The 13,425-nt window shown below is 36.2% G+C and overlaps 1 protein-coding gene across 1 annotated transcript in view; it reads right to left on the bottom strand.

Moving 5' to 3' along the window:
* lrrc16b (leucine rich repeat containing 16B) overlaps positions 1-13,425 on the bottom strand; it is a 131,215-nt gene that overhangs the window by 65,147 nt on the left and 52,643 nt on the right. Inside the window, exons 11-13 of the mRNA XM_015379428.1 lie at positions 12,066-12,160; positions 6,778-6,864; positions 1,032-1,141 (exon numbers count right to left, since the gene is read on the bottom strand). Of these exons, the coding sequence (XP_015234914.1) occupies positions 1,032-1,141; positions 6,778-6,864; positions 12,066-12,160 (292 nt within the window). The remainder of the gene's footprint in view (positions 1-1,031; positions 1,142-6,777; positions 6,865-12,065; positions 12,161-13,425) is intronic.

Here is a 13,425-nt window from a genome sequence, read left to right on the forward strand (position 1 = left end):
TGGCTAATGGCTTCCTGGCAGCTTCATGCTTGATTCTTCTCAAATCATGGGGAGTTATTTTGCGACTTCTTTTTTCAACACGCTTCTTGACCCCTGTTGGCTATTTGCCATGAACCGCTTGATTGTGCAATGATCCCGCTTGAAAAGCTTGGTAATTTCCAAAATGCTGCACCCCTCTGAAAGACATCTGACAATTTTTGACTATTCAGAGTCTGTCAAATCTCTTTTCTGACCCATTTTGCCAAAGGAAAGGAAATTGCCTAATAACTAAGCACACCTTATATAAGGTGTTGATGTCATTAGGCCACACCCCTTCTCATTACAGATATGCACACCACCTGATTTACTTAATTGGTAGTTGGCTTTCAGGCCTATACAGCTTGGAGTATGACAACATGTATGAAAAGGATGATGTGGTTGAAATACTAATTTGCCTAATAATTCTGCACACAGTGTATATATATATATATATATATATATATATATATATATATATATATATATATATATATATATATATATATATATGTATATTTTGTTCAGTCTTTTGCAGTCAGCTGATAATTTGCAGGAATCAAACAACACCCTAACAAATCTACCTCCATTCAAATTTGCATTAATCTTTCCTGGTATAGATAGTCCAATAGAATATCCTTGTCTAAAGAAAAGAGAGAGGAGGAATTAACGAGGGAAGTTACCAAGGGACCTGAAGCAGCTCAAGCAGAGATGAGCTTCAGAGGACAAGACACTGTGCAGATACAGTCAATTGGCTGGGTGATTCACTGTTCATGCTTTTACATTGCTGTCAGAAGTAATTTAAGATAGCTGGAAGAGAGTCTATGCTCAGATGGAAAAATACAGAGGAATGTAAGGTAGATTGAGATCCCAATTCTCAGTGTTACCTGGCAACACTTGAATAGTTTCATAAATTATGGTAAACTATTCTATAAGCAGGTTTCTAGATACAAGAACATAAAAAAGTGGACATAGTACAAGATGATTCCATATTTAGGTTGTCAAGAGTCACTCACTGTGGCATCCTCTCCTGACAGAACGCCAGGGTTCTTGCTGAGGTCCAGGTGCAGAAGAGAATTTGAGTAGTCATCACTTGAACAAAGGGCCTGGGACAAAGAAACAACACCTGGTAGAAAAAAAAAAAAAGCAGAAGGGAAGGATGAATCACTAAGCCATAATCGCTTTTTTCCAGTTACAATGTGAAAACTCTACTTTTAAGCTCTTTGCAACTGTTGACAGTGAAATAGCAATACGGAGAAGCTCACTCAGTGATAAAAAAACAACAAACTGAGGAAAAAAATATGGGGTTATTTGACAGGTTTAAATAAAAAGAGTCAGAGGCATCAGAAACAGCAAGCTGACATTTCCTCCTGTCACAGTTTCTCCCTGAACTCAAACGAAGCTCAGATCAGGACGCCTTTCACTCAGTCCTCAAATAACAGCAACAGAAAAATCACAACAAAACAAGAAAATGACAAAATACAAACACCACAATGAGCATACTAAGTGGTGACAATAACTAAAAAATGTTATATATAAGGTATGCTGTTTTCTCCTTGATACTTCAAGGATCCCAAGCAACAGGTTCAGCAAGCAAACTTTGCCCTTTCTTTTGCTCCAGAGAGCATTTGTGGATGAAGTCAGACGTGGTGAGTGTGTTGCTTGAAAGCAGCCAAGGCGCTAAGCTCTTCATCTCTTAATTTGTAGTGATTAAGAGGGAAATGAGGGGAAGAGGGGGCAGAGAGACTAATCCTCCCCCTTTATCCATCTATTCATCAGTGGCTGCAAGTGAAGACTGTTAACAGCCATCAAGATGACCCAACGCACTGTAAGTATACCGTACAGATGCTTGTTTTAGCAGACACAGTGCCTTGCAGATGTTGTTACACAAGCACAAACATCACTGTGTTTTACTAGAAGTTTATGGGGGGAGATCAACACCAAATGCATAATTTTTAGGTAGGACGAAATAGGAAGTTCTTTTTTTTATATCCTAGGAACAGAAGCATGCCTGAGATGATCAAAATTTAGACAGAGAGAGAGATTAGGATAATCTTGGAAAACAGTTAGAGGCTGCAAAAGACAAGCATTATTGTCCAAGCAGGACAATAATCCTAAATGAGGGATGAACAGTTGAGGTCCAGGCATGTTCATGTTTTAGAATTAGTTCAGACTAAAATTCAACTGAAAAGCAGGATTTGAAAGCTGACATTCTGAGATGTTTTTCCAACCAATCTGACTGCAAATGGACATATAGAGGACATAAAAACAAAAACAAAAAACTTTACTTGCAGGTGTGAATACAAAAGGTAGCTACTGTATGTATATGTTGTACTGAGCAAATGCTGGAGAAGTTATTTTGTTATGTGGTAAAAACCTGAAAGCTATGTATCCTTTATGTTTAATTATTCTGATCTCTTTTCTTGTATATCAAGTAAAATTCCAATAAAAATACTGAAGTTGTGGTTGTGATCTGGCATATGAAGAAACAGTTAATTTATAAGATACTGTAAGAGTTTCCCAAACAAAAAGGAGGTATAGGAGGGGGAGAGATATCTATAAGTATTCAACAAAAAGTGGTCAGTTTCTCCAAATTAATGCCAACAACAACAGCTCAAGGTCAGCCCAAAGCATCCTGCTGAATCATTGGCTTTTCAAAAAAGATCACATTTGTAATGTGTCAGTGTCCCTATCTCAAACACTTTTAGCTTTAACACGTAGCATATCCTTATTTAATTTGCTGAATGGACAGACACAAGACAGCCACATCAAGGGCAGAAAGGTGAAGACAAAACCGTAGTGGATAAGAGCTGCTTGCAGAGCAGATGGACTTGATCAACAAATCTAAACTCCTGCATAAAACATAGTTCTTAACTTTCTGTTGACCTGAGGCAGTTAAAGTGTATGGTGGTGAATACTATATTAAGTACCCTAGAAAACAGAGAGTTTTTGTTTTATAAATTGGCATGGGAAGAGCACCAAGACCATTTCCAAACAATCTGTAGTCATATTTTTAAAGTAAAGTATAATTATCCAGAGAGAAATATACAAGACAGCAATTCCAGCCAGAATAGGAAACTGTAGGGCTCATTTCCTGCAAGATCAATACAACTCCTCCTCCAAAGTTAATCAGATGCTACGTCTTGTCATCTTAACCAACATAGAAGGCTGTTTTTAAAATTCACCTCTGTAAAAAAAACAAAAAACTTCTTAAACAATGTCCTACTGACAGTTGCAAAAGAAATGGCGTGTGTGGCTCTAGCTCACTGTTTTTTTATTAGAAAGACACACTCAGTTAAGGAGTACTTGTAAGCACCAAGGCTTTCTGGCTGATGCTTTGGCCACGACTGCATGTTTGTGGTTTTGGTCGAGACAGACTCTACAACTCACACAAGTGGCTCAATTAGTGCAGCTCATCCAGGAAAGCAAATGAACGCATGATGTTGCAAGAAGGTTTGCCATCTATGTCAGCGTAGTGCCCAGAGGCTGGAGGTACTACCAGGGGACAGGCCATTACATCAGGAGATGTGGATGAGGCCGAAGGACAGCAACAACCCAGCAGCAGGATCGCTACCTCTGCCTTTAAGCGAGGAGGAACATGCGGAGCACTGCCACAGTGCTGCAAAATTACCTCCAGCAGGCCACAACTGTGCATATATATGTACAAATGGTTAGAAACTGACTCCATGAGGATGGAATGAGGGCCCGACATCCAAAGATGGGTGTTGGGCTGTAAGCACAACACCGTGCAGCATGCTTGGCATTTGCCCAAGAAAACCAGGATTGGCAAATACACCACTGTCACCCTCTGCTCTTCACAGATGAAACACCGATAACCTGTCGCAGAGGTAACAGAGTCCCGTGGAGAGTGTTCTGCTGCCTGCAACATCCTTCAGCATGACCACTTTGGCAGTAGGTCAGTAATGTGCGGGGTGGCATTTCTTTGAAGGCCGAACAGCACTCCATGTGCTCACCAGAGGTAGCATGACTGCCATTAGGTACCAAGATGAGATCCTAACACCCCTTGTGAGGCCATGTGCTGGTGTAAAAATCTGGGACATCATGTCTAGATTCATCCACCAATTTCACGTTTCACCACAGACTGATCAGGAGTTGATGGATGTTTCTAGGTCTGGGAGACCATTCACCACCTCATCAGGAGCATGCCCAGGCATTTAGGCATATCATACAGGCACGTGGAGGACTCACGCAATACTGAACCTCATTTTGACCTGTTTTAGGGATGTTACATCAGAGTTGGATCAGCCTGTAGTGTGTTTTTTCACTTTAATTTCGTATGTGACTTCAAATCCAGAACTCCATTGGTTAATAAATTTGATTTCTATTAAATGAGTCATTTTGTTGTCAGCACATTCGACTTTGTACATAACGAAGTTTTAATAAGAATATTTTATTCATTCAGATACAAGATGATTTATTTGTATGTTCCATTTATTTATTTTTTTGAAAAGTTTATATCTGAGGATTTTTTTCTGAATCTAGGTCAAAAACTGTAAAATAGCGAGTAAGTGTAAAGGTCAAGCATAAAACTATCAATTTGACAGCCCTTTAATTAGCTAATGCAACAGAATGATGACCTCAAACAGCAGCAAAGCAACATCAAAAGCATGAAACTGAAATGCTTTGATGGCAGAACTGCTGTACTTGCAGAACTTTTATTTTGTCGTCCACGTTTGTTTCATTCCAATTATACAAATCATGCATTTCTTTATGACAGAACTCAAAAATATTACTCTGCCTCCCCTCCTTACTATTGATCAAGAGATTTTTCATATGGCTTTTAGAATCTACATCAGTATTTTTTTTATTAATCATTCAAGAATCCCAATTGAAAACCCACAAATCTTACTGCCTCTACAATCCATTTAATCAAATAGACTACAAAAAGAATTTCATTATCTGAACTTTACCATCAGGATGCGAAGCCCAGTATGTTGTAAATGTATGGGCAGTTCCAACAGTAAACCCTCACCCTCAAAGTGTAGCGCCTACAGTCAGCAAATAAATAAAATAATAGATCAGATTATATGTTTATGAAAAAAAAATGTATTTTTGTGAAATATCCCAAAGAGACTTTCACTGCTTTCCTCAACAAAGAAGAAAAAATAAAAAACTACATTGAACTCCTGGTGAGAGATGAGTTGATGGTTAAACTGATCAAAAATGTCTGAGTCAGAGAGATGCAAAAAGTAGCCATAGAGAAGGTGGAGATTTAAAGTAAATACACACCAAAGGTTCTGAGAAGTTCAAGCATGAAAATCCTAAAGATAAAATTAATGCAGCAAGATCCTGTTGCACTATGTCGCATGACAATTAAAACTCAAAATATTTCTTGCTTACTAGACTAATTCCTCTCATAGCAGCTACAGCATGACTTTGTGTTGTGAAATAAACACAGGAAGCCATTGAAACCGTCTCCATGGCAGCCTATTGGGAACTTTCTTAAAAAGAATAAATAATGATCAAGAAGAGGACGTCTTGTTAAGTATTTAACATCATTTTTTTTTTTTTTTTTTAGTAATGTCCATTTTTGGAATTCTTATTTCAATGTTTAGAACATAAAATAAAATATTATCCTAATTTTTTTTGGCTTTGGAATCAGCAAGTCTGGCAAAAAAAATGAAAGGTCTATTCATAGTTTTTCTTTTTTATGGAATCTGGACTTTTTGAAAACATCTGTTGCTTTAAATCAAATAGTCATACACTGTGGTTAAAGTTAAACTTCATCCTTCTTTATTGAACCAAAACTGATTTTAAACATTATCCTTTATCTGAAAATATAAAAGGAATGCTTTATGGTTTTTAAAAATATTCATTTTCTTATGGAATTTGAATAAAATATTCCATTTGATCCCATGTTGTGATATTCTGGATGTTACAGGAAGAATTACTGTAGGCCTGGGATAGTTGATGGTATCAAAAATCTGTATTCATGTTTAAACGTTTTTAAAAGAAAATTTTTCAAGACCACAGACATTTTCCATTATCTTGGTACAATGGAATAAAGTACTTTGGATGGATGGATGGATGGATGGATGGATGGATGGATGGATGGATGGATGGATGGATAGATGGATAGATGGATAGATGGATAGATAGATAGATAGATAGATAGATAGATAGATAGATAGATAGATAGATAGATAGATAGATAGATAGATAGAGCGAGCGAGCGAGCGAGCGAGCTATTCAACCCTGGTCTTAAATTAAAAAATATAATATATATGAAGCACTGAAAACAAAAATGCTCTCTGTTCTCATTAATAACAGCTGAGCAACTATTTAATACAATTATGTGAAAATAATTATAGGTATATTAATACATCCATTAATGCTAAAGAGATCAGAAAATGTTAGCTTATAACAGGAATCTATGTGGATTTAGTTTAATACACATATAATCCTTTGGAATCAATAATTCTGTTTGTGGCTGGTCATGATGTCAGGGATAAAAGCAACTGGAACACTGCCTTAAATCCCATGTAGGCATTAGAGCCAAAAAATAAATAAATAATATACACTGCTTAAAATCCTGACCTGGATATCATTTTGAGTATGAATTATGCATCCATGGGTCTGTTTATCTGCATGACAAAAGGGCAGATCAAAAGTGTTTCCGACATTGATGGAGAACAGTAATAAACCTATTTTTTTCCACTTTGTGCTACTTCTTATTACATTTAAGAAAAGACACTGATGTCCTTGTGAACAAGGTTAGATTCAAGAGCCTAATGTCCCTACCTTTGGAGGAGAGAGAAGTCTTGGAGAGATTGAGGAGGCGTAAGCCTTTGTTGAGCCGGCAGACTTGTTGAATTAGGTTGGAGACTCCTGGATGAACACAAGGAGGTGAGGAAAAAGAGCAAATATGAGAAACGGTGCTCATTTAATAAAAAAGATGACTGATATTAAACACAGAGAAGGCAGACTTATTAACTTTGAATATTTGCCTTTGTCTTTAAATCTTAATGAAAACAGAGCATTTTTGTATTCCAAAGGAAGGAATGCTATGTAGTGGATCTGAAAAACCCTAGTATGTCATATATGTATCAGATGTGATTTGAATTGATTCTGTGACACCAGAAACACAGAGTGCTGTGAAAGCTACCATGTCGGTTTTTTTAATACAGACAACCAGAATAAATAAATAAGAAGTACATTTTCAACTGTGATTGTTACCTAAATAACATTAAATCAATCAGTATCTTCTTTTCTCAGCTAGGTTCAACATTCAAGTTTTACATATAAAACAGAAACTGGGCAAAACAATGTCTATAGTTCAAAGGTCAAACCACAGCTGACCAAAAGGAACATAAAATCACATCTAACATCTGTCAGAAAAAAAAAATTTATAAATAAGAAAAAAATATATATATATTACTCATAAGATTTATAACAAATAATAAGCGCATCAAAGACAACTGTTTTTGGAAGATGTGTGTCATGGTACAATTGTCCTAAAACTAAAACAGTATCTCAGTACCAGATCATCATAGTGACTTTCCAGCATGATTGTGGTAGTATAAGTGTTTGGAGCTTCTTTCTTCCTTAAGATCTTGGCAACTTGCAATGGTTGCTGGAATTTTGATTTTTGCTTTTGACTAAAATATCCAATAAGAAAAATGCAGAGCTATAGTTATAGGGCCTGAAGCCCAAACACAGTCTGGTTATGCAGAAGGAAAATTACCCAAAACAAGTTCTCTTTTATCAGCTCAAAAATAAGAAGAAAAAGAAAAAAGAAAAAGAAGAATAACAATGTTATAGAGTGGCCTAACCAAAGTCTGCACTTAGATACTGTGTTTTTATACATGTAAGAATGAACAAAGTCATGATTTAAAAACTTTGGATATATAACAATATTAACTTAATTACTTATTGAAATAGTTTCTATGACCTGATAGATTTCAGTATGATAAAAAAAATCAAAACAGGGTAAATCTGTAAGTGGGTAAATACCTTTTCATACCTTTTAAATGTTAATGATCAGAGGAATACAAATTATTTTCTTATCTATTTTTGCCCACATGCAGGATGAGTGGTGAGCCTACATGCAGATAATGTGCTTAGGTAAGTTACATGTATCTAATTAAAAATGTTGTTGCAATCATGAGGGTACAAAATGCTTTGTGATTATTAAAAAGAAATATTTTTAAATATGGATGTTTTATCACCGTGTGATAATCAGTTTTCAGATCATTAATCTTATTTAGTGGCTGCTTTTGTGTTGTGTTTATACTCACAATAAAAAAAGCCTGAACACTGTCAATACTCATAAACACATGCCGACACACCAGGGGGTGATAAGTGTGAGCACAAGGAATCCACTGAGGCGAACAGAAGTGACGAGTATCAGATGGAGGAAGAGGGAAGGGGGTGGGGCATAAATTAGCTAATGAGGGATGGCGTTGTGCATGCGACGGAGTGCCTCTGGCTTAAACAAAGCCTAAAACCATTTTCTCATAGCGGTAAGCAATGGAAGGATATTAGATTGTAAGGGATTAGAATGTGCTGAGGCTCTGCCAAGGCAGACAGATCAGAGGGTCATCCAAGGCAATGGCTCTGAAGATTTACCCAACAAAATAACATTAGAGGCAAATAGTGAACTGGGCTCCTAGTTGAGCATATAAAGGGTCTGACTGAGTCAAATAAGAATGAATACAATTAGCCTGATAAACCTGACTAAATGAGATGAAAGGTGTTATTTAGTCTGGCCCCGATGAATGAGACATCGGAAGATTGTTGATGAGAACAACCAGTTGTTTTTCAAAGCATGTCTGTACCTATATGCCAACGCTCTGACCAATAAGTGCAACTGACTGTGACGTAGTAAGCGTGACAAAAAGCTGGTGGGGGAGTATAAACAAACAGTCTGTCGGTAAAACGGCTCTCTCAAAAATGAATGAGCATAGAGCCTCTTCCTGCTCACGTTTCAACGAAAACCCCAAATCTAATCCTTCCAAAACTGATTCCAAAGCTGAATCAAAAACTGCCATCAGAGCATGCAGTCCTGTACACACGGCTATGCTGAGTGAGAGGGCCGCTGCAGACGGGCTGCGGTTAGCCCTGGATGTCGATAGCCTCGGAGCTCCGCTGGTTGCCGCTGTACTCTCAACTTCGGAATTTATTTATTTTTTTTTATGCATTAAATCATTAAATGGACCATATAGTGACGCTTTAAATTATAATATTCTTGCCTCAAATTATCTTAAACTGTGCAGCTTTGTCATCACGCCCTCAAAACCCCGCCCGCTTTTCATGCAGACATTCAAAATACATCTCTGCGTTGTGATTGGCCTGTCAGATTTAGGGGCTGGGGCATTGATCGAGGTTAGACCAACTCGCAGGCAAAAATGATTTTGGCTGCGGGAAGGTGGGGCTAGTTTACTAGACTAGAATACAATGGCAGCAACCTCAAAATCCACATCAGGGCCCCTTTTCAGAAAGTTGGCTTAACTAGGTCTAAAGTAAAATGTAAAGTTAAGAGCAGATGCCCTGAGTAAGTTGGTAAGTGAGTTGGTTTCAAAACAGGTGATATCAGAAGAGTAACATACACTAAATGAGTTAGGTCAGCCCAGATGTAATCAAAAATGTGAGTGTGTAAGAAGGCCTCATCAATTGACTGCAGAAAACAAAATCCACTATGGCAACAAGAGGAAATAAAAAGCTTGAAAGTGTGCATGACTTGTCAGTGGAAGTTAAAATGTTAATGACAGCATATGAGAAATTATCAAAACAAACACAAAAAGATTGATGCTGTTGCAAAAAAAGAATATTTACTACGGAGCCAAGTCTTTATGTGAGTGTGATTTGACAGAGAATTAAAGTTATATCTTCAACATAATGCTTATTTAACACAGAAAAACATGTGCATGTGAGCGGAAGCATTTTGTTACCATGTAGGGACAGTGCAAGGCCATTTTCCCAGTAATATGGCACACTGTGAAGATTTACAGGTCCTTACCTCCCTCTCTTTCTCTTCTGGGTTGGGGGTAATCTCTATCTCTAGCATTGAGTTATCACTAGAGGTAGGGATAGTTATGTATTTGTTATAAATAAGGCTGCAAATGGGGATCTGGGTTGGGTCAGAAAGAAAAATGGAAATCAATGTCCTTGCAATCATAGCTAAATAAAACAATGCTTAAAATATGTGTCTAGGTATACTGTAACCCAGCAGATGAAAAAAAAAAACCTAGCAGGTAATCAAGACAAAATGGAAAAACAGTTAAATCAGACAACATACACTTCTAAGGTTTTACTATGTTTACCCTTTACCTGCTGAATTACACAGCATTTCTGACTAAATGCAAAAATGCAATTAATAATATTTAAGAAGTTAAACCTTTGCTCAGGACTTAACATGAAAAAACAGACAAACAGGTGAAATTAAAATATTTTTCTGATCAGTTTTAATTATCGCTTTAATAAGGATTGAAACCCCTTCATCTGCACATTAGTTTGGGGCACTGTCCTCTCAGCTAAAGGAGGGAGCTGACATTGTAGATTATTTGTCATCAGCTCATAGATTGCAATGGACCAGATGGACATCTGTACTGTTACTGTACAGCACAGTTTATATCCAAGATAATAATAATAAAAAAAAAAAATGCAGCACAAATACTTTTTTTGTCATATGACTGATCTGAATGCATCTTATTTAATTGAAATTCTGATTCTGGCTGAAGAAAGGAGTTGGTTTATGGAGTCACTTGTAGCAACTTGACTCAGGAAACAAACTGAAAAAAGACAGGATAGGCAGATACAGACCCAAGTATGTATCTTAGTTCTCACTAATTCCGCTTTCTGAAACAGAGCCCTGACATATTCCTTTTATATTTATTACGTTGCAGATTTTACCCTTCTTACCACCATTAGCAGCATACATGTACTGTAAATAAGGGGAAAAAAACGACTTTTCTAATAATCAGATCTTAAATCTGGCTAAACGTTTCCATTATGATGCAAGTTTCGATGACCAAACTACTTTTTTTATTACTTTGATTTGAAAAGCAAAAAAGATTAGATGACCATTAACTTCACACAGTTTAAAGCATAGAACTATTGAAGTGCTGCTTTTTTCCTGCTAATGCATCTCTGTTACATCAGCCCCTCTTTCCCTTCTACTTATCATTTGTTAGGAGGACAACACTTTGCATTTGCAGTTGGTGCTGTAGGGTTCAGGTTTGATCAGAAAAAAATGGATTTGTTACCCACTTCCAGGTTAAAACCTTTATCAGCAGAGAAAACACAGTGGTGCTTTTTTAAAATGTTAAAAGAAAAACAAGCCAATTAAAGACATGTTTTGGTGAAAACGGATTAAAATAAAAGTAAATATAAATAAAAAACAACCTTTCATGTATCAACCTTTTGTGTGATCTTGCAATGTAATTTACCACACAGGGGACCTTTATCATTAAATTCAGGCTATTTTTTACATTAATATTGTTGACAAAACTGCAAAAATATTTTATTAGTTAATTTAAGTATTATTTGTTTTGTTTAGTTATAACTTAGCTTCAAAATTGAAGGAAGCGAGCAGGTGCTTTCACATCATGCAACTGTTAAAAACAAAACAACTAAGAAAAATTATTCTATAAGATACTGACTTAAAAATGTGTCTTGTGACAGTGTAATAATTTGAACTTTTGTTTTATTAGAAATTACTGTATATTTTTTACTGGAAATAGAAGTAATATTTTTGTAAGCAGGTGTCACCCTTTTGAATGTATCACTTCAGTATGCAGCAAAAAAGTAGTTAGAGAAAAAGATATTTGTACACATAGAGAAAAACAAGTTCAAGCTGTGATGACAAAAGAAAAAGAAAATGCCTTTCTATCATAAGAACAACTTATAATTAAATACCATAGAAGACAGATAAAAGAACCACTGAGAGTGAAGGAGTTACAAGGACAGGGATCGATTCAGAGTTCTTTGAAAGCAAACAAAGGCTTTGCTCAAGTAATAGCTAAAAAACAATAGGATGCGCCCACAGAGAGGAGTCAGTGGGAGGGAATATGAGTTCACCGAGTCGCTACCTTGGTTGTCAAGTGTGTTATGAGCCAGATTGAGGGAGTGAATCACGGAGGCTGGGTTCTCTGATAAAGCCGACGCCATCTTCTGTGGAAAATCCCTGGAGAGGGCAGGAGAAACAGGAAATTGGATTCACTGGGAAAAACTGTAGGTTACATATTGCTGTCAGTGACTGAATTAATCTGTCAAGACTTCTCAGATCCCCCTTTCTTATGTTCAAGGTCAAAGGAATTTTAAAAAAGCCATTATAAAACTGAAGTCGATTTAAATCTATTTTTATTTTCTAAAATTTGGAGGAACAGTAAAAGACGGACTTTAGCTTCTTGCCAAACATGCAAAAAGGAGACACTTTGTTTTTATATTAAACACTTTTGGTGAATCAAATTTCTTAAAAAAAAGTTTCCTCATACAGTACATTGACCCAACTGCAGAGAGTTCATTGCAGCATAGTTACAGTTTTAATCATTAAGTAAACACAAACTAGAAAGTAGATGTAAACTTTCATAATGTAAAAGCACAGCAACTAAGAGATCAAACATTTCTCACAGAGATTAAAGGAGGGACGTCATGGAAGGTTATATTTGTCTGCTTGCCAAAGACTTAACTCTGAATGAATACTAATGCCCATCCATGGCTGCTGTTTGCCAACACTTTTGTATAGACTGTTCATCCCCGAGTGCCATAACAAATCAATTACAAATAAGCATTTCAAAATCGCGCGTCTGCAAAGACTTAAAATAAATGAAATAAACGTCTTTTAACAATATTGTGTCCTCAATTCAAGTGTCTGTGATTAATACGTTTTTTGTTCATTCTTTAAATTTGAAAATCACATGCACTTCATTATTAACCATTTATTCTCTTTTTCTATACCTGCAGTCCGACCTACAGGTTTCAGTGTTATGTTCTCTTAAAATCTCCTTATATCAGATTCTGGACATCTCTCTTCACAGAGAAGGTGAAGCCAAGAAATGTGACAACAGCCTTTTTCTAAAAAGGTCAAGAAGACTGCAGAATTTGAAAAGAAAGGAATCAATTCTTGGTCTTGCACCACATGTGAAAGCTGGACCTATTTTCAAACAAGGCTGTGCTCAGCTAGAAAACAAATCTGAAAAGCAGAGAAAAAGGTTAATCAATTTTCTAAGTAAAGCAACTTCATTTAGATATTATCTACATACTATATTTATAAAGCGCTTTTCAGTAGAAAGAAAGTTTAAAGCTCTAAACATAAAAGGAAACATCAGCAAACAAAAAGAAAAGTACATTGCAGTAATATAAAGGCAATTAAGTAATTAATAAGCATGAATAATTAAAGTCATAAAATAATTATTAAAAAAACAAAAATAAATTATTTAACAATAGCAT

The sequence above is a fragment of the Cyprinodon variegatus genome, unplaced genomic scaffold, assembly GCF_000732505.1.
Source record: "Cyprinodon variegatus isolate N-32 unplaced genomic scaffold, C_variegatus-1.0 Scaffold192, whole genome shotgun sequence".
Classification (NCBI taxonomy): Eukaryota; Metazoa; Chordata; class Actinopteri; order Cyprinodontiformes; family Cyprinodontidae; genus Cyprinodon; species Cyprinodon variegatus.